The sequence below is a fragment of the Mus musculus genome, chromosome 15 (genome assembly GCF_000001635.26).
Source record: "Mus musculus strain C57BL/6J chromosome 15, GRCm38.p6 C57BL/6J".
NCBI classification, from domain to species: domain Eukaryota; kingdom Metazoa; phylum Chordata; class Mammalia; order Rodentia; family Muridae; genus Mus; species Mus musculus.
The window spans coordinates 79,285,641-79,308,250 of NC_000081.6; the positions used below are offsets into that span (position 1 = coordinate 79,285,641).

Consider the following 22,610-nt stretch of genomic DNA (forward strand, 5'->3'; position numbering starts at 1 on the left):
CCTCAATTATTTACCCTCTGGGCGTGGACTGGTGGGCAAGTGCAGGTAAGCTGCTTTCCCAGGTCGCCTCCTACCCAAGGCCCCACGCCTGGGAGCCCCCTGTCCTGTCCTCTGTCCTATATGGCCCTGCCCACCCTACAGGTCTGGAACACACCGCCTCCTGCCAGAGCAAGCCAAAGCACCCTGGAGGTAAACCCACATGGAAGACATGTCTGCACTGACAGGCCTCACCTCTGCTTGGGACCCAACACCTTGAAGGGGACCCTGTCCACCTAGCTCCCTCTCAGCCCTCCCTGTGCTAGGAACGGAACCCAGGACCTCACGCATGCTGGGCAAGTACCTGACCACTGAGTCGTTGCTCCAGATGGCAGTGAGGATGATGTGAGCATGTGTCCCCCAGACTTGGGGCAGGAGTGTGGCCTCGTCTCTCACTGCCCAGCTCCAGGGGCCCCCTAGATCTCCCTGGTCAGACAGACCTGGCACTAACCCTGCTTCTCTATTGGCTTGTTATATCATCAGGCCATGTCTGCTGGAGCAGGGTTGGGGACAGAGCACATTCACACAATGGCACACACTGTACAATGAACTTGAGTGTAAACCCGTTTATTTCACAGTTGAGGTGGCCCTGAGCCCCTCCCCACTCTCCTTCCAGAGAAGAGCACATGCACAGGGTTGACCTTTGGGAGCTAGGAGGGCTCCTAGTGCGGTGGCGGCAGGGTGGAGAGGCTGGCAGGTGCGAGGGGCAAAGTCGAATGGCGCTGGATGCCATTAGCCTGGATTCCACTAGGATAGGGTGGAACCCCTTTTCTCTAGTCCCTGACATCAGGGGGTGGGCAGAAGGGGTGAGCAGCAGTGGCCAGGGAGCCTGGGACCACTGGCACCGTAGTGTTGATCTCTGATATGTGGGGTCCTTGATGGAGTCAGTTGTCCTTCATAGTCAGGGAAAGGGGCTGAGGGGAACTCTGGGCTTTCAGCCTCGAGTAGTAAAGTGCAGATGGACCAGGAGAGGTGCCTCGTGGGAACCGGTTTGTGCTCTGAGTCCTAGTGTCAGATGGACATGGAGCTGCCAGGCCCAGCTTGGCCCTCAGTGTGCTGGCAGGCCCCGGGAGCTCAGGGAGACAGCAGCAGCTGGACAAGCTTCTGGAACTCCTCTCGGTGCTCATAGATGTAGACCTCGGTCTCCCAGAGGGCGTTGACCAGCACTGCATCACTGACCTCGTCCAGCATGATGTCGGACCCTAGCTGGGGGTTCAGTCTGTTGGGAGAAAGGAGCAGAGGGTCACCCAGAATTAGCCACACCAGCCTGGATGTGAACAGGAGTTTGGGCTGGGGAACGGAAGACCACATCAATGGCTGGCAGGTGTGTGTCTCTGAGTCTCATTGGGTCATGGTGGGGCACGGACCTCTGTCGGTGACATGAGGGTTGGTGGGTCTCACCTGGGTAGAGTCAGGCGAGCCCTGAACCTCACCTGAAGTACTGGATGCCGACCATCTCGCACCAGGCCCGGGCCCGATCCACAGCCCGCCCATCTGGATCTGTGCACTGGTGGGAAGCAGTCTCAGTAAGACCAGGCTACAATGCCCTACTACCCACCCTCTGGGCTCTGGGTCCTAGGCATTCATTAGCAGAGTGACTTTGTGTAAGTCCCCCTCTCTGGGCCCCAGTGGCTGGACTAGCTGTGCAGAGTCCATCTAGGATCACTGAGTAGCTGAGTTAGGGCTGTGACAGAGGCTGCCCCTCCCTCCCTCTTCTAGATTTTGTCCATTTGCATTCTGGCCTTTTATATAGCTGCATGCAGTAAGGAATCTGTGGTCAAAGAATACTAGAAACCCGCACTGGGGTTCCACTGTAGGATCTGTCAGCCCAGAGACCGAGGCTGGACTGTCTCCCAAAGCTGGCTGACAGGGGTATACATGGCAGTGTGGGGGGGACCTTGGCCAGTAGTGGAGGCCCCGGGGAAGAATTCCAACTCACACAGTCCACGACCATCTTGCCCAGTTCCTTGGCTCCAAAAACAGTTTTGGCCAGTTCCCAAGGGTTGCTGGGACGAAAGACATCTACACAGGTTACAGGCACTTGAGGGGACTTTCCTGTCCCCAGAGAAACGACTATGGAGAGTTTCTTCACCTTGTTGCCCTGGCCCTGGGATGAGCAAGAAAGGGTGGTCAGAGAGGACTTCCCACAGGTAGGGATAGGAGTCAGAACAGGACCGAGGCTGGGCAGAGGGCTGTGAGGGACAGATAAGACCCTGGAGCGGGAGTAGGAGAGGGAGTAGGAGCAGGAGCAGGAGCAGGAACAACAGGAGCAGCAGCAGGAGCAGCAGGAGCAGCAGGAGCAGCAGGAGCAGCAGCAGCAGCAGGAGCAGCAGGAGCAGCAGCAGCAGCAGGAGCAGCAGGAGCAGCAGGAGCAGCAGGAGCAGCAGGAGCAGCAGCAGCAGCAGGAACAGCAGGAGCAGCAGGAGCAGCAGCAGCAGCAGGAGCAGGAGCAGCAGGAGCAGCAGGAGCAGCAGGAGCAGCAGGAGCAGCAGGAGCAGACCCAGGTTCCATCCTGGCCAGGTCCTGCAGCTGCTCCCTGTGGGAGCTGGAGTGGGCATCACAACCACTTCCCGGGACAGAAGAGGGCCTGCTGGGCCACACGGCAGGGACTAGGTGCTGAGGCTGAGCTGACTAGGGGTGGCCTTAGACCAGCTCTGCTGCCAATTTGCTGGGTGACCTTGATGGGATTCGCCCTCACTTGGGAACCCCAGCCCTCATCCTTAACAGGCTCCCACTTAGACTGGACATGTCTGAGGCTGCTAGAACTCCTTCAGGATGCCCACCCTACCTACCAAAGGTGCATCTCGGTTCCCCATGACTGGACTGGGGAAGCCAGCAATGCACACCTAGACAGATGCCTTCCAAGTATGGCACAGGCAACAGCCCCCTGAGTCCCCAGGGCATCAAGACAAGCACTGTCACTAGCTGAAGATTGGAAAGCTGAGGCAGGGTCAGATCACCTCCCTTGGCACGTGGGCCTTGTCACCCTGCTCTGACGACTTGGGTGAGGGCCACTGCCTGTCCTTGACTCCCTGCCTCTGCACTGTCTTGCACCCAGAGGCCTCAGGATAGTTCCAAACTCAGGAGCCCTTCACCAGTTCTCAACCCTTTCACACAGACTCTCCCCCTCCTGCCTCCGCAGGGTGCGCTCTCAGACCTGACATGCCCAGGACTGTTGTGTGTATAGAGTCTTCAAGTAGGAACGTAAGCTCTGCAGGGCAAGGGTGTGTCCCGGCTGGGTAGCATCAGGTACACAGCCTGTACTAACAGCAGCCGCTGGCCACTCATCTCAGACTTCTCTGTACTCAGCATGCATGGGGCCTCAAAATTCTCCTAGCACGGACTCTGCCCATCAGACCCTCCAGGAGTGTTGAATAGGTGAAGGCACACACCAAAACTGTTCTCATCTGCAGTGTGTGGTCATGTCCAGGCCATGACCTGAGAAGGCTCTCACCTTGCGGATCATGTCCTGATTGTACTCATGGATTTCAGTCATGGCATCCAGTGTGGGGTTGTTGGCCAGCAGCCCTCCATCCAGGAAGCGTCCATTGGGCCGGAAATAGGTTGGGGCTGCCCCACTGCTCCGGGCTGCACGCCATACCAGTTGGTCTAGGGGTGGGGAAGGGGACAATGACATAAGGCCTATCCCTTCAGATCTCAGGCTGGGTAGGAGAGCACAGGAAGAAGGGGAGTCAGGACCCACAAGGCCTTGCTGCAGGGTCTTGCTATCCTGATGAAAGGTGGTGTGTCACTGTGGACAGGCTTCAATGACACCTGTCCTTAGCCACCTAAGGCCAGGGCAGTGACATGGGCGGGGAGGGCATCCTGTGCCTTGTCTGTGACTCTCCATCCCCCACAACTTCCTCCAGCCCTCCCCCCCAGCACACGCGCTCAGCTCTGACCTGCAGGCTGAGTCGGTGGCTTCAGGTTAATGTTTTGGTTGCAGCGGGGCTCTCGAACGGCTTCGGGAGCATCGTAATTCCGGAATAGGTGGAGCTCTGCTGGCTGCCGGTCAGACAGTGTCCCTGTCAGCATCACCCTGTAGAAGCAAGCGGGGAGAGATGGTCCAACCACCCATCATCTCTTCAGCAGGCTCAGGCCCTAGGCCCTGTTTTAAATGGGCTCCTCCTGGCTGGCCTCACCCAGGCACCTCCATAGACCTGGGCAGCTTCCTGAAGGGAAATTGGCCAACTCTTTCCTATCTACTGACAGTCATTCCCTTCTATCCTATAACCCCATTCTGGAAACTCAGCCCAGGAGGTTACCAGGGCAAGAACCAGGCTGCACAGAGCCACCGATGGCAGCACCCTTTATTAACATCCATGGTCAGGAAAACATCACTGCCCAGCAGCAAGGCAGCTGCTAGAAGGCTGTGGTACCTTACTCTGAGGGTGCCATGCCACCGAAGAAAAACCGAGGTGGCACTTACTGGGGGGCCTGAGTGCCAAGAAGCAGGGTTTGTAAGGAAAAGTAAGATTTGGGGCAGTGCCTTCAGGATGCTGCATTATTTAAAAACAAAACACTAGATCTAACTACTCACCTAAGTGGAGACCAACCCTGTCCCTGGGAGCATTGGGCAGACTGCAGCTCCAGCAGGCGGGGTCTGGGGTCTGGGGGGGGGGGTGTCGGGGTGTGCTTCCCACTGTGAACTTTGACACCTTCCTTTTATGGCTTCTTTCTACCCTTTCAAGAGCCCATTAAAAAGTCACATGCGCATATGCACACACGACAATGCCCCAGAGAAGGCTCAGAAGTCTAGAAATTTTCTGTTCTTTCAGAGGACCTGAGTTCAATTTTCAGAACCCATAGGATGGCTCAGAATCATCTGTAATTGTAGTCCCAGAAAATCTGGTGCCCTCTTCTGGCCTCTGCAGGCACCAGGTCTGTATGTATGCACAGACATACATGCAGAAAACACTCACACACACAAAGTAACAACATAAAGAAGGTCCCTCCTAATCCGGTGACACAAAGAGCCTGAGCACAGAGCCTTGAGAATTAGTGTGTGTTCAGATCTTTGCACAGCTCTGATTACTGTGAGCATCAGCCAGCCACCTTGTGTAGCTAGTTCTAACTGGAACAGCAGCCGAATGCACATGTCAGCGAATGATGAGAATCTGGGTCCTCTGGAAGACCGGCTAGTGCTCTAACCACTGGGTCATCCCCCAGACCCCCAGACCCAGTTAATCTTTTGTTGATGTTGTTTTGTTTTTTTTGAGACAAGGTTTCTCCGTGGCACCCTGGATAGTCTGGAACTCATTCTGTAGACCAGGGTGTCCTTGAACTCAGAGATCTGCCAGCCTCTGCCTCTTGAGTGCTGGGATTAAAGGCATAAGCCACGATGCTTTTGAGTCCTCTCAATAGCCTTTATCATTGACGTTGAGCTTTGATGACTGTAAAAGTTAAAAATGTCATTATTTCAGACTTAAAATTACATGAAGAAAGCCAGGCGTGGTGGCGCACGCCTTTAATCCCAGCACTCGGGAGGCAGAGGCAGGTGGATTTCTGAGTTCGAGGCCAGCCTGGTCTACAGAGTGAGTTCCAGGACAGCCAGGGCTACACAGAGAAACCCTGTCTCGAACTCCCCCCCCCCCAAAACAAAAAACAAAAACAAAAAAAAAACAACAACAACAAATTACATGAAGAACACTATAGCCCACTGGTTTAATCTTAAAAGCTGAAAGATGGCTCAGTGGGTAAGTGCGTCCTGCTTTTACAGAGGACCCCTTGAGACGACTCATAATTGCCTGAAGCTCCAGCCCCAGGGAATTTATGACTTCTGGTCTCTGAGAGCACCCACACACATGGGTACACATCCACATCCACAATGAAAAAGTAAATATTGTTTAAGAGCATGGGCCACCTGACAGGACAGGATATCAACCAAAGATGAGGATCCAATGGGAGGCTCTTTCCATACTGGGGCTCCAAGGGCTAACACTCTCAGGATAGAAACAGGCCAGACACAAACATGCCCCTTTGTTTAAAAACTTGGCAGTGTCTGCAGAGAATAAGAGGGCATCAGATTGCAGGGACTGCTGTTATACATGGTTGTGAGCTGCTGTGGGTTCTGGGAATCAAATCTGGGTCCTCCACAAGGCCAGGAAATGCTCTTAACTCCTGAGCCATCTTCCCAGGCCCAACCGGCACCTTCCTCACCCCTGGAGGTTACAGGGAGCAGAGCCCTGGGGTAGAACAAGAAAGGAAAGGACCCTGAAGATGTGCAGCCCTGCTGGATGGCCCACCGTGTCCACATCATCTGGAGAAAGTCCTGAAGTTTTCCTGGCAACTATTTAGGGAGAAAGTGCTGGGGATGGAGGCACAGAGCCCTCTGCAGGAAGGGCAGCCAATCTGAGTGTCAAAGATTCCACTATGACAGGCAGCAGATGCAATTCACATATAAAAAGGAAGAGGCTTACAGGAGCAGTCACCGCAAGGGCTGGGACTGGAGTTCAGTGACACAAGCCAGAGCACGTGTACAGGGTGTGCGTGCTCGCACTTGTGTGTGTGTGTGTTTACGATGCTGGGAGCGTACTACAAAAGTGCTCTCCCTCTGAGCAGTGACTAGAGTGCCAGCCTCGTGATATTTTCCAGGGGACAGGAGTTTATATGGAAGGACCTCAAGGACCAAAGAGTGTTTCTTGGGGAGTAAATATACATAACCATATGTACACATATATGAGTTTGTTTGTTAAATTAACACAGGTTAAATAACAAAGCAACAGAGTGAATTACTAGTCTGGAAAACAGGTAAGAAATTATTCAGACTGCAACACAAAGAGACCAGATGGTAGAAAGCCAGCCACAGTGGTGCACACCTTTAATCCCAGCACTCGGGAGGCAGAGGCAGGCAGATTTTTGAGTACAAGGCCAGCCTGGTCTACAGAGTGAGTTCCAGGACAGCCAGGGCTACACAGAGAAACCCTGTCTTGGAAAAAAAAAAAAGGTGAGAGAAAAGGGGAAAAAATGGTAGAAAATTCAAGAGAGGGCTGGCTGGTGGGCTCAGCAGGTAAAGGTGTTTGAAGCAAGCCCTGGCAGCTGAGCGCAACCCTAAGAACCAATGTTGCAGAAGGAGAGTACTAAAAAGATCCTCTGACCCGTATGTGTTCTCCCCCTCTCAATGAAATATTAAAAACTGAAAAAGAGAAAATGCAAGAGAAGTTAAAAGATCTGGAGGAGGCAAGTATGGGTTTAACTTCATGTACGGAGGAATCACGCATGGTGGGGTGGGGTGGGGGTGGGGGATGGATTAGCAGAGAGGAAAGCCAGAGATGACTCAGGACCAAAGAAGACGCTGGCACACACTGGCAGCGGAAGAATCCATGACTGCGCATGTTGCATTCTGAGGCTGAGCAGCAACAGCAAGCAGACAAGCACAATCTAGACAGAAGAGACCGGTTACAGACCTGGAATTAGGACGTGACAACACACACTACCAGGCAGCCACGTGGTGTCACATGTTCCCAGAAAATCACCACGTTAGAATTTGATAGCCAGAAAGATTAAGAGTAAAATAAAACTCTTCTCAGATGAAGATGTGAAGCAAACTTACTTCTAAATGATTTTTCTGGTGGTGGATTTACCATCAGCAGAGCTCCCTAACAAAGTCCAGAGACTGTCCTCCAAGCCGAAGAAATGATCAGGGTTAGAGGTCTGAGAGGACTTCCGTCTCTGCATGGAATGGAATGCAAGGAAACGGTACACACGTGTATATACACACAGGCACACACATACATACATGTATACATTCAAGTACACACAGGCACACACATACATACATGCATACATTCAAGTACACACAGGCACACACATACATACATGTATACATTCAAGTACACACAGGCACACACATACATACATGTATACATTCAAGTACACACAGGCACACATATATGTGCACATATAGACGCATGTATACACATACACATGAACACACACATGTGCACACACTGTGGTGGGCTGGATAGTCTGCTCGTGATGACTTAGAAGAGCTACTTTAAATTAGAGCTGGAGTGCTGGGCAGCGGTGGCGCACACCTTTAATCCCAGCATTTGGGAGGCAGAGGCAGGCGGATTTCTGAGTTCGAGGCCAGCCTGGTCTACAGAGTGAGTTCCAGGATAGCCTGGGCTATACAGAGAAACCCTGTCTTGAAAAACAAAAAAAATAAAAAATAAAAATAAAAAATTAGGGCTGGAGGGACAGCTTAGTGGTTACAAGCATTTGCTGTTCTTGTGGAGGACCTGACTGGTTCCCTGCAGCCCATGTTGAGAGCTCACACTGCAGATCTCTGGCTCCAGGAGATGCTGTAGCTGCAGTGCATGCTGGGACTCCTGTGCTCACTCAGTGGTGCAGCAACACACATACTAAAATAAGAAAAATTAATCTCCTTTACAAAAACCAAACTGTCAGATTTTGCAAGCTGGTCAAACTGTTGGTAGCCTCAAATGGGCCACAGTGGGAGTCTTCAAGAGAATCAACAAACACTAACCTCAGGGCTTCTAAAGTCAGGGTTTCCAAGCATGCTTTGTCACACTAGATCATCTCAAATTTTTAGAAATATTAGTCCTGTGCAGATGTTTTGCTTTTTGTTTTTTAAAGATGACTTTAAAATACAGAAAAAATGGCTGGGTGTGTAGTTCAGTCAGTAGAGTGCTTGCCTCATGTGCCCGAAGATCTACTTCAACTCCCAGCACCTCAAAGCTTCGAAATCCTGCAGGCCTGAAATCTCAGCACTGGAAGGTCAGGGGTCAAAGTCAGCCTGAGCTCTCAGCTCTCAGCTACTGCTCTAGCACCATGCCTGCCTGCCTGCCTGCCTGCCTGCCTGCCACCGTGCTTCCTGCCATGACGGTCATGGACTGCACTCTCTCCAACTATACAGGCATCAAATGCTTTCTTTTATAAGTTGCCTTGGTCATTGTGTCTCCTCAACACAGATGAGAAGCTAGGACAGCGGTAAAGGTTCTCTTCCATCCTGCGGACTGGCTGCTCTCCACACCGTCTCCCCACCCCCCCCCACCCCCCCCACCCCCCCCCCACCCCCCACCCCCCGTACAGAAACTGTATTTTCCTGCAGTCCCATCTGCTGACACTTGGGGCTTGTCCCTGTGCTGTTGGTGTTCTGTTCAGAAAGTTCTCACCAACCCCAGTATCTTGAAGGGTATCCCCTGTGTTTTCTGCCAGAAGATTCAGTATTTCAAGTTTTAAGTGGAGGTACTTGGCCCACCTTGGGTGGACTTTTGTAGAAGATGAAAGAATCTAATTCCATCCTGCAGGTGGATAGCCACTTTTTCCAGTAGCGTGCACTGACAGGCTTTTTTTCCCCAATATATGTTTTTGCCACTTTTGTCAAAAATAAAATAGCGTGCTGTTTATTTCTGGGTCCTCTATTCTGCTCCACTGGTCTTCCTGCTTACTTTTACAGCACACCAGGCTGCCTTTGTCACTGTAGCTCTATAGCACAATTTCAGGCACTGTCCAACCTCCAGTAGGGTCCTCATTCCCTACAGCTGCTGTGACTATCCGTGGTCTTCTGTGACTCCATACAAATTCTCATGTTGCCTTTTCTAAACCTGTTGAGTTGATGCTGGAATTCTGGGAGGTTGCATTAAGTTTATAAGTTAAGTTTGGTAGTTGGACATTTTCACAAATGAGGTCCCCCAATCCAAGAGTATGGAATGTCTTTCTTCCACCTAGAATCTTCTGTGCTTTCCTTTTTCATTATCTTTAAATTTTCATTGTAAGCATCTTTCACATCTTTGATTAGATATATTCCTAAATACTTGATTTTTTTGGAGTTATTCTGGATAGAACATTTCTCCTAATTTCTTTCTCTGAGATCGCATTGTTTGTATAAATAAAGGCTACTATTTTTTAATTGATTTTGTATCTTGCAACTTTACTGTGTTTATTGAGTCCAAGAGTTCTCTTTCCAGTAGACTCAGAGGGGGCTTTTAAGTAAAGAATTGTGTTGTCTGTAAATAGGGAGAGTGTGACTTCTTCCCTTCCTATTGTTTTCCCTTTTATGTTGTTCTCTTGTCTAGTTGCTGTAGGAGAGGGGAAAGGAGAGGGGACAGGAGATGGGACATCCTCATCTTGCTCTTGAATTTAGAGGAAGATGAAAGGTGGCCTCATTACAGATTAACACACCAGACTTGGGAAAGAAACAGCTGTGTTCAACAGAGCAACTCAGCAGACTCTCAGAACTGACACAGGGAAGGAAAAGAAATATCAGTAATGCAGAAAGACAGAACACCACCAAACAAACTTACAGGAAACAGCAAAGCCCCTTCCTATAGTAACCTGAAACGTAAGTGGCCCCGAAGCATCACTGAAATCAGACAGACTGATGGACATACAGACTGATGGACTAGATCAAAAACAAGGACCAGCCAGGTGTAGTGGCTCACCTTTAATCCCAACACTTGGGAGTCAGGGGCAGTTAGAACTCTGTGTTTGAGGCCGGCCTGGTCTACAGAGTGAGTTCTAGGACTGCCCTGACTCAAGAAACAAACAAAACCAAACCAAAACAAGAACCAACTATATGCAGTCACTAAGAAAGCAACTTAGCCAGTAAAAATACTCCAAAACTTAATATCAAAAGATGGGAAACACATTACTGAGAAAATGGATGTGTAAATCAGCAGGGGTGGTTACCCTTCTATCAACAAAGGAAATCAAACCGGAACTAATTAGAAGTGATAAGAAGAGATACTACATATTAATAAGAGGAAGGTACGATTGTTAGTACTTATGGGTCAAATATTAGAGCCCCCAGTTGCATAAAACAAATGTTAAAAGATATAAAAAGAGGGGCTGGTGAGCTGGCTCAGTGGTTAAAGAGCACCGACTGCTCTTCCAAAGGTCCTGAGTTCAAATCCCAGCAACCACATGGTGGCTCACAACCATCCATAACAAAATCTGATGCTCTCTTCTGGAGTGTCTGAAGACACACTATAGTGTACTTACATATAATAAATAAATAAATATTTTTTAAAAGACATAAAAAGAGCACATAGGTCCTGAGATAATAATAGTGGAGACTTCAATGTTCTACTCTCTTATTTAAGATAGGTCTTCTAGCCGGGCATGGTGGCCCACACCTTTAATCCCAGCACTCGGGAGACAGAGGCAGGTGGATTTCTGAGTTTGAGGCCAGCCTGGTCTACAAAGTGAGTTCCAGGACAACCAGGGCAATACAGAGAAACCCTGTTTTAAAAAAACAAGGTCCCATCCTCTGAGTCACACCCCTTTTCTAGCCCCAACTGCAGGCTGGAACACTGCTTCATCCTGGACAACTCTCTTGGGTACTGCTCTCCCCTCGCCCCCGCCATTCTTCCTGCTCCTTTAGTCCCATGGTGTCCATGAGTACAAGTCTGTAAACCACCATGACAATATCCCACCAAAGGCAAGAGGTCATTAGGCCTGCCAAAGCCACCCATCTGGCTTGGAGAAAGGAGCCCCACTTTCTCCAGGAAGCTCCAGCTCCGGCTCTCTCAGTCCCCTCCTCCCCACGCATGCAGACAGTCTCCCCACGTTCTCAGGAGGAGCCCCTCACCTACATGGGATGAGCTGCTGTTTTGCTCCCCAGACTTAGGCAGAGCAGGAGGAGAGAGTATGGCTTACTTGGGTTTTTTGACATCTGTCATCTTGGTGTGCTCCCCAAACTCCCGCTTCAGGAACTCCTCCAGGGGCCCAGACTCATAGGGCCGTGAGCCCCGAAACACCTCGTCCTTCATACGGAAGTACACACCACGCATATAGGCCATGGATTTACCTGGGAAGAGGAGACGTGGAACTGGAGCGGCCCCAGGATGACGTGCAGGCCCCAGTATACCATGCTAAGTCCCTACAGCTTCAGAAAGCACAGGCAAGCACTCACAGGAGGTGGTAGAGGAAGGGTCCATCTGCCAAAGGGATAATGGAAAGGCTTCTAGGCCCTTCTATGAAACCTGCCCATACAGGCAGAAAGAAAGCCCCTTCAGGATTCTCTTCTAAAAAGGGCCTTGAAGATATAAAGTTGTACAAAAGCTGGTCCTAGCTCCTCGTCATCATAAAAGAAGAACAGCACTGTCCTCTAAGCCTACAGGCCAGACAGGCTATGGGGAAGGAGATGCCCAGCCATCATGTAAGTTCCCTAGGGCCTGGTGCTTGAAGCAGGGCTTGTGCCTGTGTGTGGCTGCACTGGGCAGCTCCTCCCTCTCCTGCCACAGCTCTTCCAATCTGAAGACGGTCGGGGACCTCTGGCCACTCTGCAGGAAGCACACCCTATACCCTGTGGGCAGAGCAGGTCCTGAGGTAGTTCTGTCACAGGAGGCTGGAAGGGACTCAGGGCCTCTGATATCAGGGGAGAGTGGGGCCGACTCTTCGAGCCCAGCCCTGGCTCTAGTCTGAGTTCATTGTGATCCTCTCTGGCCCTCAGATTCCTGTGTGCTCACCCTACACAACTAGGGTGACAATTGTCACACAAATGAACCATTTGACAGTCAACCACCACTAATGACCGCCCCCGCCTCTGCAGTTTTCAATATGGTAGAAGACTCTTCCAGAGCCCCACAGGAAATGGCTCTGGACAGCTCCATGGGCAGGCTGAGCCCATACTCCTGAAAGCCCCTAGACTGACCCCAGGGCCTCATCCCAGGGCCCAGCAGATGCCCTGATGGCTGTACCACTATCTCACCAGAAGCTTTCTGAAGCCATGCCTCAGCTTAGCATCCTCAGACCCAGAGCCCAGGAGCTCTCAGGGTGTCTGCGCTGAGGGTGGAGGGAGGGAGGTACCCTCCTCTGGTGTCTCCAGGGCTCTGGATCACCAGAGTCCTGATTTTGGCAGATACTTTAGAAACTACAGAATCTGGCCTACAGCCAGGCAGGGGTGCCATTTGGGGAGGTGGAGTGCAGGAACAAGGCCTATCAGGATGCAGCTGAGCCCAATGCTAGGAATGTCCAATCAGCCAGCAACACACACCTCAGTCACTCCCCAGAGGAGATGCCAGGCCACCTGAATGGCAACGCTGGCCCTCTATGGCAACCTCAGTTAACCAAGTGTTTGCATATCTTCAAAGCTACACAAAAGGAGGCAGGTCGGTGCCTGTGAGGTGGCAGCCTGGGACTCCCACAGGAATGTCTGTGGCTCTGGCAGCCTCTGACTGCCCCATTACCCCACAAACGCCCATTCTACCTATGAGAGGCGTTTCTACTGGCAGCAGCCAGCAGGGTTGTGTTACAGCCTTTTAGGAGTACGAGGAGGTAGATGAAGACCACGGATCCATAACACCCTATAAACCAGATCTGTCCTCTGCCATGGAAGGGCAGTTGGCCAGCCCTGCCCAACCCCACCAAGCCCCAGAGGCTGTGCTCACTGTGCAGAATGGCCAGGGCCAGGATGCCCCCTGTGCTGGTTCCTGCCACCCAGTCGAAGAGGTCCTTGGTGGCCACTCCCGAGGCCTTCTCGATGGCGATGAGAAGCTGGATAATGACCAGGCCTTTCACGCCCCCTCCGTCCAGGCAGAGCAGGTGGTCGTGACTGCAGCGAGGACAGCAATGGGCCAAGAGGGTCACAATGGCTTTCTCCGCCCAAGTCCCCTGAGCTGCACACGGCAGGCAGACACGGACAGAGCAACGGAGGCTGCGCCGAGCCTACTAGCAGGCAAACTTCAGATGTGCAAAGGGAAAGGAAGGATGGGGTGAGGCAGAGACCAGGGTGGGGGCTGGGGTAAGGAGAGGGTGAGGAGTGGGGTGAGGAGAGGGTAGGGAGCAAGGCCACAAGCGAGGTGAGGAACAGGGTCAGGGGCTCTATGACCACAGCAGGTCAGCAAGTCAGCTGCAGGCCTGACCCAAGGTCTGTTGGGAGTAAACGGGGAAGAGAAGGAAGGGCTGGTTCCTTCCCGCAGGGTCAGGGGCCACTCCTCAAGAGAGATCAAGGAAGGATGGGAAGTCTGTGGAGAAGGGTAGCTAGCATTAGCTCACTGCATGGGTCCGAGCCCCACTGAGGAAGCTACTCTCTGTTGTCCTTATTATCTTGGAAAGTTAGGGGCAATGGTATAAAGTTACATGCTTGGCCTCTGAGTCACACACTCTAGGGGGCTTGTCCAACTTCTATGGATATAATCATAAACTGAGTTAAAGCATAAGGAGTGTGTGTGTGTGTGTGTGTGTGTGTGTGTGAGAGAGAGAGAGAGAGAGAGAGAGAGAGAGAGAGAGATTTTGTTGTTGTTAGAATACATCACATGGTTCTTGTGCATGACCTCTGTAGATGACAATGCCATGACTCAATGTTAAAAGTTTGTACATTCCTGTTAAGAGCCTGCCCAGTCCAGCCTAGTCTTGAAGATGGCAAAACATGCAAAGTGCCAGGCCTTTATGGCCATGCCCTGGGGATACTTGTAGTCTATGCTCAACCCTTCCTTTTAAGCTCACTCTGGGCTCCCCTCAGTTTTATGATTTTGTTATGTCTTTGTTTTTGTGAGAGGATCCGCCTTCTCCAGTCGCCAGAGAGCCAGATGTGACTGTTGGCTTTAACTGTCAGTTTGACACAACTGAGAACCTCTGGAGAAGAATCCCCACGTGAGACTGTCTACACTGGGGTAGCTGCTCAAATCTGTAGAGGGAGGAGGAAGCCAGCCCTCTGTGGGCAGTGCCATTCCCTAGACAGGGAGGTCCTGAACTCTACACAGGTGGGAAAATCAAGCCAAGCACAAGCGAGCAAGCAAGCAAGCGAGCAAGCGAACATGGGTACACGGATTTCTCTGGGCTCTTGAATGCGGATGTGATGTGACTAGTTTGAAATTCCCGCCTCAACCTCTCATAGTGATGGACTGTAACCTAGAATTATCAGATGAAACAAGCTCCTTTTTCGCTAAGCTCCCTTGCCTGCTGCCCTCCGAGGCAAGCATCTGCTCATGCTCCACCTCTGGACAAAGCTCCATGACAGGGCAGCTCGGCTCTGCACGGCACTGGCTTCCAACAGGTATGAGAGGGAGGGCCAATGAAGGAGTCTTCTGAACTAGGCACATGGCTACTCAGTGAACTCAGAGTGCAGCAGGGGCAGTGGCACAGATGATCGGAGTCTGGGCAACCCTGGCCAGAAGGGCTGAAGAAATAAGCAAGACTCAGTGATGGGCCTGGCAAGAGCAAGGTCGGCCAGAGGCCGAGGCTCACACTCCCCTGTGGGTCCTTCAAGGATCTCCTAACTCCTCAGACGCTGGTCCAGCGCGCACACCCTACCTACTGGAGAGTCCACCTCCTCGTCCTCCTCTGGCCAGGGGCTAGTCCTCTCCTCTGGGGTACAGTTGCTCTGCCTTGGCCTCTGTGGAGGTGCGTGCACATGTACAAACACATGAAATGGTGTATGGCTGCAGGAGGCACCGTGGAAGCAAGAGCCAGGATGCTAAAGGGGTAGGTGTGTCTCCAAGGCATAGGTGAGCAGTGACCATGGAAATATGGGGGCTGTGGCCCCAGTGGCTGACACCTCCAAGCTGGGCTTCTGAGCCACAGGAGCAGCAGCTGTGGCTGGTGATGGGAGTGACTTCTCTTTGGGCCTGCAGTGAGTGTGCGCCCCTGAGAGGCCTGGGGGGAGCCTTCACTCTAACTCAGCCTTTGCCACCTCACCTTTTGGGGCCTCAGACTGGGAATCTGCTAAGTGAGAAGACTGTTCCTCCCAGGAAGGCCTCCAACAAGAGGGGAACCAAAATGGACAACAGTACATGACAACAAAGGGAGGCTGTGGAGATGGCCAGCCCTAGTCCTGGCCACAGGGGCCTGCACCTCAAGAGCAAGCCTTGGAACTGTTCAAAGGTTCCGGGGCCTAGGAATTAGGATCCTGACAGGAATATTAAGACCATTGTGGCGGGGGGGGGGGGGGTCCAGCCCTTAGCAGCAGAAGAGAATTCTCTGCCAGTTTTGCTAACTCCGGTTTCCAGCCAAACCCACACCTGCACATCTCCTGACTTCTGTTCATTTTCTTCATGTAAGTTGTAACACCATGTCCAAAACAGAGGCAGAGCAAGAGGTTTACCAAAACAGTAATACAGATATACAGATAGTGTGTGTGTGTGTGTGTGTGTGTGTGTCTATCTCAGCATTTTCTCTCAATGCAGGCAAGGGTTGGTCCCAGAGTCCAGGCTGTATGGCTGGGTGTTTGTCCTGCAGACTCTAGTGACCATGAGAGGATGCAGTCTCCATCACTCTGCTCCTACACCACCTGGGAAGCAGTGACTGTGAGGGAGGAGGGTGGGTGAGGAACCCAGCAGCAGAGAGAGGCAGATGCAGATCCCTCTCTCCCTACAAACTGCAAAGTTAAGGAAAAGATAATGGGACCACACTACCATGAGCCCAAGCTCATCCCAGCTGCATGGCCCTGTGCTGGCCTCCAGAGGGAACATCACCTGCCACCAGGGAGCTGTCACAGGCTCCAAAGACTTGGGTCTCGACCATGGTTGTGTACAGCTAGGAGAAGAGCTCTCAGCACAGGGTGCAGATGAGGGACAAGCCCACTAAGGTGCCTCAGGAGTTAGGGATGAGGGACGAGCCCACTGAGGATGCCTCAGGAGGTGGGGATGAGGGACGAGCCTGCTGAAGATGCCTCAGGAGGTGGGGATGAGGGACGAGCCTGCTGAGGATGCCTCAGGAGGTGGGGATGATGGATGAGCCCGCTGAGGGTGCCTCGGGAGGTGGGGATGAGGAACAAGCCTGTGAGGAGGATGCCTCAGGAGGTGGGGATGAGGGACGAGCCCACTGAGGGTGCCTCAGGAGGTGGGGATGAGGGACGAGCCCACTGAGGGTGCCTCAGGAGGTGGGGATGAGGGACAAGCCTGTGAGGAGGATGCCTCAGGAGGTGGGGATGAGGGACAAGCCTGTGAGGAGGATGCCTCAGGAGGTGGGGATGAGGGACGAGCCCGCTGAGGATGCCTCAGGTCTCACACACCATTCTGTCCCTCACCCCACTTACCTCCGCTTCTCGTCCCTCATGGAGCTCAGGATGAACGCTGGCTTCCGGGCTCGAGAGATGGGCATGAGATCCTGAAGCTCTGTGGGAACAGGGCAGGGCATCCTGAGGCTGGCAGCTCCCTCCCCAAGGCCCCATGGGTCTCTAGAGAAACAGAGCTGTGCCACACCATGGGGTGCATCTCCTCATGGCTGGGCTCTGCCCATGGCTGAACCCACACTTCCTGCCCCTCCCCCATCTGCCTCCAGCCCCTGGATAAACCTGAACCAGGGTGTCCCAGGCCTGCTAAGAAAGGGGTGCTGGGATGAGGGAGGCCACTGCTTTGGGACGGGCTCTCTCTTTCCCCTGCTAGCTCTCAGATCCCCACAGATCCCCTTCCTAGGATCCTGCTTGACCTCCCAGCTGTGCCCCATGGTCTGTAGAGCAATGCTGCTGACAGCCACCACACATGCCACAGACCCCAAAAGGACTTTATTGATGAGGATACTACTCAGGGCCAAACTCCACGATGAAGGGAACATCCCAGTCACTCGTCCCACAGACCACCCTCGTCCTTGTCCCGGGTCTAGAACCGTCCTCCATGCCTCTGGGCTCACATCCTCCCATCTGCCCCCATCTGGTCTGGTCTTCCTCTGTGTACTACCTCCCACCCCCCATGCCCCGCATAGCAGGGTTGACGGCCACCGTGCAGGGAGACTAGAGGCAGCAAGGCAGGCAGGTGCCCGCAGTGGCTCCCTCAGCAGCACATGCCACAATGCAGACAAGGTATACAAGCAGGAGACTGACCAGCAAGGCAGCTGATGGTGCCGGGGACAGATGGGTGTAGGGAAGGAATCTAGCCTGGGTGTGCAGCTCAAGAAGGGGTGGGGGCAGGGACTAGAGCTATGGTGGGACAAGGCAGGCTCAGCGGTCTCTTAGGCCCAGGCGTTACCCATTCACCGCCGCACCCCAGGCCTACCATCCAGCCTGGTTTGAGTGACTGCCTGCCTGTGAAACGGAGAGAGAAAGATGGTGTGCCATGAGATTTTAGCTTCTCTGTCCTCCAGACTTCTAGGCCTGGCTAGGGTGGCTTGGCAGGAGGGGCTGGGCTTGAGGGTCTCTCCCTCCACGGTCAGAGAGGTCCGGCTGGCTAAGCCTCATTCTGTCTGGTGACTCTAACTTCCGAGTATGCTAGGTCCCTGAGTGGGTCAGGACAGAAGGCCCTGAGCAGGGTCCCCATCTACTCTGGAACTGTCTCTAAGGTGACACACGGGGGCAAACGCTGGCTGCTTAATCACCTCAAAAGCCTGTAGGAAACCGAAGGAGCCAGCAAAGGGCAGATCAAGTCTCAGGTTAGACAGAGCCAAACAGTGAGAGTTAAAGCCAGTAGCCAGGCAGCACCCCTCCCTCACCTCTCACCTCCCTCCCGGGGAAGCACAGGAGGTGACAGTGCTCACCTGAGAGGGATCATGGGAAACGGCCACCCTGAGCACGTCCAGGGCACTCTCTTAGGGATGGTGGACCATGGGGCCTCACCCAGTGACCCGGTAGGCATCAGGGATCAGTGGGTCTTGCCTACACTGGGTAGTAATGCTTGGCTCTCCTCCCTTCAACTACTGCAGCCATGAAGCCCTGTTCCTTTCACTGGGGGCTGCTGGGACTCAAGGCCCAGACCCAGCTGGGGAGGAGGGAGGGGAAGCAGCAGCCTACCTAGGTTGTTTAAGCTGATCGCTGGGGGCTGAGTCCTGTCCAGAGAGAAGAGGGGGTGAGTTGCAGCTGCAGAGCCCTGCTCCGTGGAGACCCCCTGGATGATTGGAAAGTGGTGGTCGGCCCCCACCGTTTTCAGCAGAGTCAAGAGCGCCTTCCTGGTAATCACTTGTCAGGGTTTGGGAAGGAGAGATGGCACAGGGCAGACATGGCATCAACATCAAGGGAGACCCTCCTTGCACATGGTCCCTATCTAGCAGGTGACCTGGCTGTGCGGGGTAACTACCCTGACTGGCATGTTAACAGGTCAGCTACATTAAAGCTGCCTCTGGCACCAGGGAAGGGGCTGAGGACTGGGGCTAGCCAGAGTCACAGGCTCAGTGACTTTAGAGGTCCTGTCTTTCCTTCTACACCAGCTGTGATGCAAAGTTCCTAACTCCATGGTCTGCAGTTCTCAAAAGTGACAAAAGCTGGAGAGACGGCTCAGCGGGTAAGAGCACTGACTGCTCTTCCAGAGGTCCTGAGTTCAATCCCCAGCAACCACATGGTGGCTCACAACCATCTGTAATGGGATCTGATGCCGCCTTCTGGTGTGTCTGAAAACAGTTACAGTGTACTTACATATAATAAATAAACAAATCTTTAAAAAAAGAAAAAAAAAAGCTGTCCCTTTCGACATCCAGGAGGATGAGCCAGCCAATGGCATTAACCCTACGTGCAGGGACAGCAGGGGAGGCTGCCAGGACCTCTATGTCTTTTCTGTAGAGCTGGCTCTGAACCCAGGGCGGCTAAGCACAGCTGGAGAGGGAGGAGAAGGGAAGAGGGAAGGGAAGGGAAGGGGAGGGGAGGAGAAGGGGAGGGGAGGGGAGGGGAGGGGAGGGTCGGGTCCTATTTAGGTTGTTTAAGTGGAGGTGAGGCTGAGCTCTCTGCTGGGAAAGGGGGGGGGGGTCAAACAATTAGGGCCACACCAGAGATAACCCTATACTCCTTCAAGCTCTCCAGAGGCCATCTGGAAAGAAAAGCCACCTCCTGCGACTGCGAAGCCAAGCATAGTAGACGGGGCAGCAATGCACATGCGATTCTATGCATGCCTCCAGCATGTATGAAGCACGGCGTGTGTGCACATGCAAGGCGCATGCAATGACCCTCTGCTTGTTCTGCTGCTGCAGACCTAGTCCCAGCCCACCCGCGCCTTGAGTACCATGCTCAGCAAGCCCTTGGTGGGCCTGCTTCTACTGTGCAGAGCCCGTCTTTGGGGAAGAAGCCTCCTTCCTCACAAGCTGCGTATGCTCCTGGCCACTCAGCTGGAGCGCTGGGCCAGCGTGACATCTACAGTTGGAACTTCCCTCCTCGCTTCTACGGCCTCCCTGAAACTCTGGTACCAGATTGCAGGGTACATACGCTTGCTGATCTTGGAGGCTATCAATGCAGGAGTCTCCCCAAAGTCGTTTGGGGTGTCCACTTCTGCCCCAAATACAATGAGGGCTTTGACCATCTCCATGTTATCTTTCTGTTGGGAATGGAAGGTGAGAAAAATAAGCAATATCATGAGACCCCCACCTACAACTAGCGCACAGGGCCTCCTGACTGTCCAAGAATGGTGCTTGACGGGAGCCTCACAAGTGACCTCCAGAGCATCCCTCTGCTCTTCCACAGGTTCTGAATGTGGCTGACTGCGTCCTTCAGCCTTAGGGTCCCTCCTGTACGCTCTTCTGGCTACCTAAGATCAGACCTATGTGGCCAATATAGCTGTCTTGTCACGCCACAGAAGCTTCAAGGGCTGGTGGTGTCTCCTAACAAACCAGCGGCTGCCCCATGTACTGGGCTCAGGGAGAAGGCATGTCTGATGTAGCAGCTGGGGAAAGGAGAGTGAGTCGAGCTCTGCCTCTCTTGCTCCTCCCACACCCCTACCGTGGAGCAGCTGGGGAGATAGCAGAGCTGGCCCAGGGATGAGGCCGTGTGGCATGTGGCGGCAGGCTCACCGACATGGCCAGGTGCAGTGGCGTGTTCCCGTGCTCTCCGCGGGCACCTGCATTAGCCCCGTAGGTCAGCAGCACCATGACACAGTCAAAGCGGTTGCGCATCACCGCCACATGCAGGGCTGTGTTCCCTGAGGAGCTAGTGCTGTCCACGTCACAGCCCCGCTTCAGCAGCATTCGGGCCATCTGGGGACACAGACAGGGCGGGCACTCAGGGTTGCAGCCTCCCGGAGCAGTCATCAGCAAAGGAAGTCCAGAGGCAGCCCCAGTTCTGGGCGTGACCCTAGACCTTAACCCACACACACCAGCTCCCCAGGAACTGGGTAACAATTAGGTGAAGACCGGTCTAGAAGCTCGTGGCCCTTTTCTAGAGCCACAAAGGCTCCTCTAGACCCCGCCCCACAGCACTGACTCCTGAGGTCATCCCTAGGATGTGCTCCAGGGTCTTTCACGGTATCCAAGCTCACTTTAAACTGAGATATCGGGGAGGACAGTGCTGAGCCCAAAGCCCAGCGGCCCTTCTGCAGCCTGAGCCTGGCTCATTCACTGCAGCCGCAGCCCCGCAGCCCTCACACTGCCTGCCTCATGGATGTTGCAGTGAAGGAACACATCTGAACAAGCTGGTGCCCCACAGAGGCCGGGGCCTTACCTGCTTGCTCGCCCGTCACATGTAAGTATGGCCAGGGTGTTGGTGGCACCTGTGTTGCCAAGCTGGGCTACCTGAACATCTTCTCGGGAGGACAGAGCCACTGAGGAGCGTCAGGGGAGACCTCAGCCTATGTGGCCACCAGGCTCTTTGGGGGCTGCTGTGCCCAGTGGCCATATTACCATCACCACCTTCTTCCCATGAGGCACAGTTTCCCACACAGTCTCACTAACTTCCCAGGACCCCCGGTCACAGATAAATCAAGGCCACCAGCCAGTGAGCAGCAGGACAGTGGTGGGACCTCAGTTCTTCCTGGGCTTGTGAGACTTGTCCCCAGGTGCCACTGCCTTCCTCCCAGGAGTCTCCTCTGGACCTTCCCTGCCTACCTCGGCGTTCTTGGCCCAATGGAGTGGGCTGGCTCCGTAGCGAGGATCCTTGCTGTGGATCTGGTTGCTGTCCATGCTGATAATCATTTCAGCACACCTGCGGAGAGGCCGTGGCAGGGCAGTGAGGGGCACTGCACTAGTCGTGACTCGGGGACATTGCACTAGCTGTGACTCTGGGCTTTTCCTACTAATTAGGGAGGTTGCAATACAACCAACTAGCTAGCCTGACAATGGCTTCTTAGATTTTGCATGCATACACACAAACACACAACCACACACTACAAATATAAACAAATTATATTAAAGTGAAAAATGACAAATCAAATGACCAACAAAATAAGTCAACCTATATGCTGGGGTAAAAATAGAAAACTGAGGTCAGGCATAGCTGGTATTATATCTATAATCCCAATGTTGAGGGCGCTGAGACAGGAGGATTCCAATTCCAGATCAGCCTGAACTACAAAGCACAAGCCTCTCTCAAAAGGTGAAGTAGGGAGGGACGGGGGATGGATGGGAACTTCACTTTGTAGATTCAGATAGATATTTCTCTAAAGACATAGAAATGGCAAACTGTTCAACCTCAGTAACCCACAGGGAAATGCAAATCAAAGCCTCTGCGATCCCATCTCTAACTGTGAGGACAGCTATTATCAAGACATACTAAGACACAGAGCTGGGGAGGAGGTGCCCGCTGAACACTGTAGCCTGCAGTGTGGGAGAGGCTGGAGGCTGGAGGCTGCCCTGCCCACTACCATGGACAGGGCTCCTCTCAGATATCTCTCAAGGCCAGAGCTTAGCACAGGAGCCAGCGAGAAGACCAAGTGACCCCATTTGTTGCCTCACTCCAGACGGTCCTGCTGGGCAGCCATTTGCTGTATTTGACCTCTCTGATTCTCCTCCAACACAAATGGGGGACTTCCCAGGAACTGAGAACT

General features: G+C 53.1%; 1 protein-coding gene across 23 annotated transcripts in view; it reads right to left on the reverse strand.

The window, feature by feature from the left end:
* Nucleotides 1–587: 587 nt before the first annotated feature.
* The window catches only part of Pla2g6 (phospholipase A2, group VI), a 42,158-nt gene continuing 20,135 nt past the window's right edge, over nt 588–22,610 (reverse strand). For 10 of the 23 annotated variants that reach the window (XM_006521153.4, NM_001199023.1, XM_006521159.4 and 7 more), the window contains 12 exons: nt 21,673–21,769; nt 20,644–20,826; nt 20,063–20,171; nt 18,665–18,829; nt 16,979–17,057; nt 13,392–13,555; nt 11,659–11,809; nt 3,939–4,075; nt 3,491–3,645; nt 1,976–2,143; nt 1,470–1,543; nt 588–1,255 (listed from right to left, as the gene is read on the reverse strand). In XM_006521153.4, the coding sequence (XP_006521216.1) occupies nt 1,111–1,255; nt 1,470–1,543; nt 1,976–2,143; nt 3,491–3,645; nt 3,939–4,075; nt 11,659–11,809; nt 13,392–13,555; nt 16,979–17,057; nt 18,665–18,829; nt 20,063–20,171; nt 20,644–20,826; nt 21,673–21,769 (1,627 nt within the window). In that variant the 3' untranslated portion in view covers nt 588–1,110. The other 13 variants (XM_017316698.2, NM_001199025.1, NM_016915.4 and 10 more) reach the window with 6 other exon arrangements.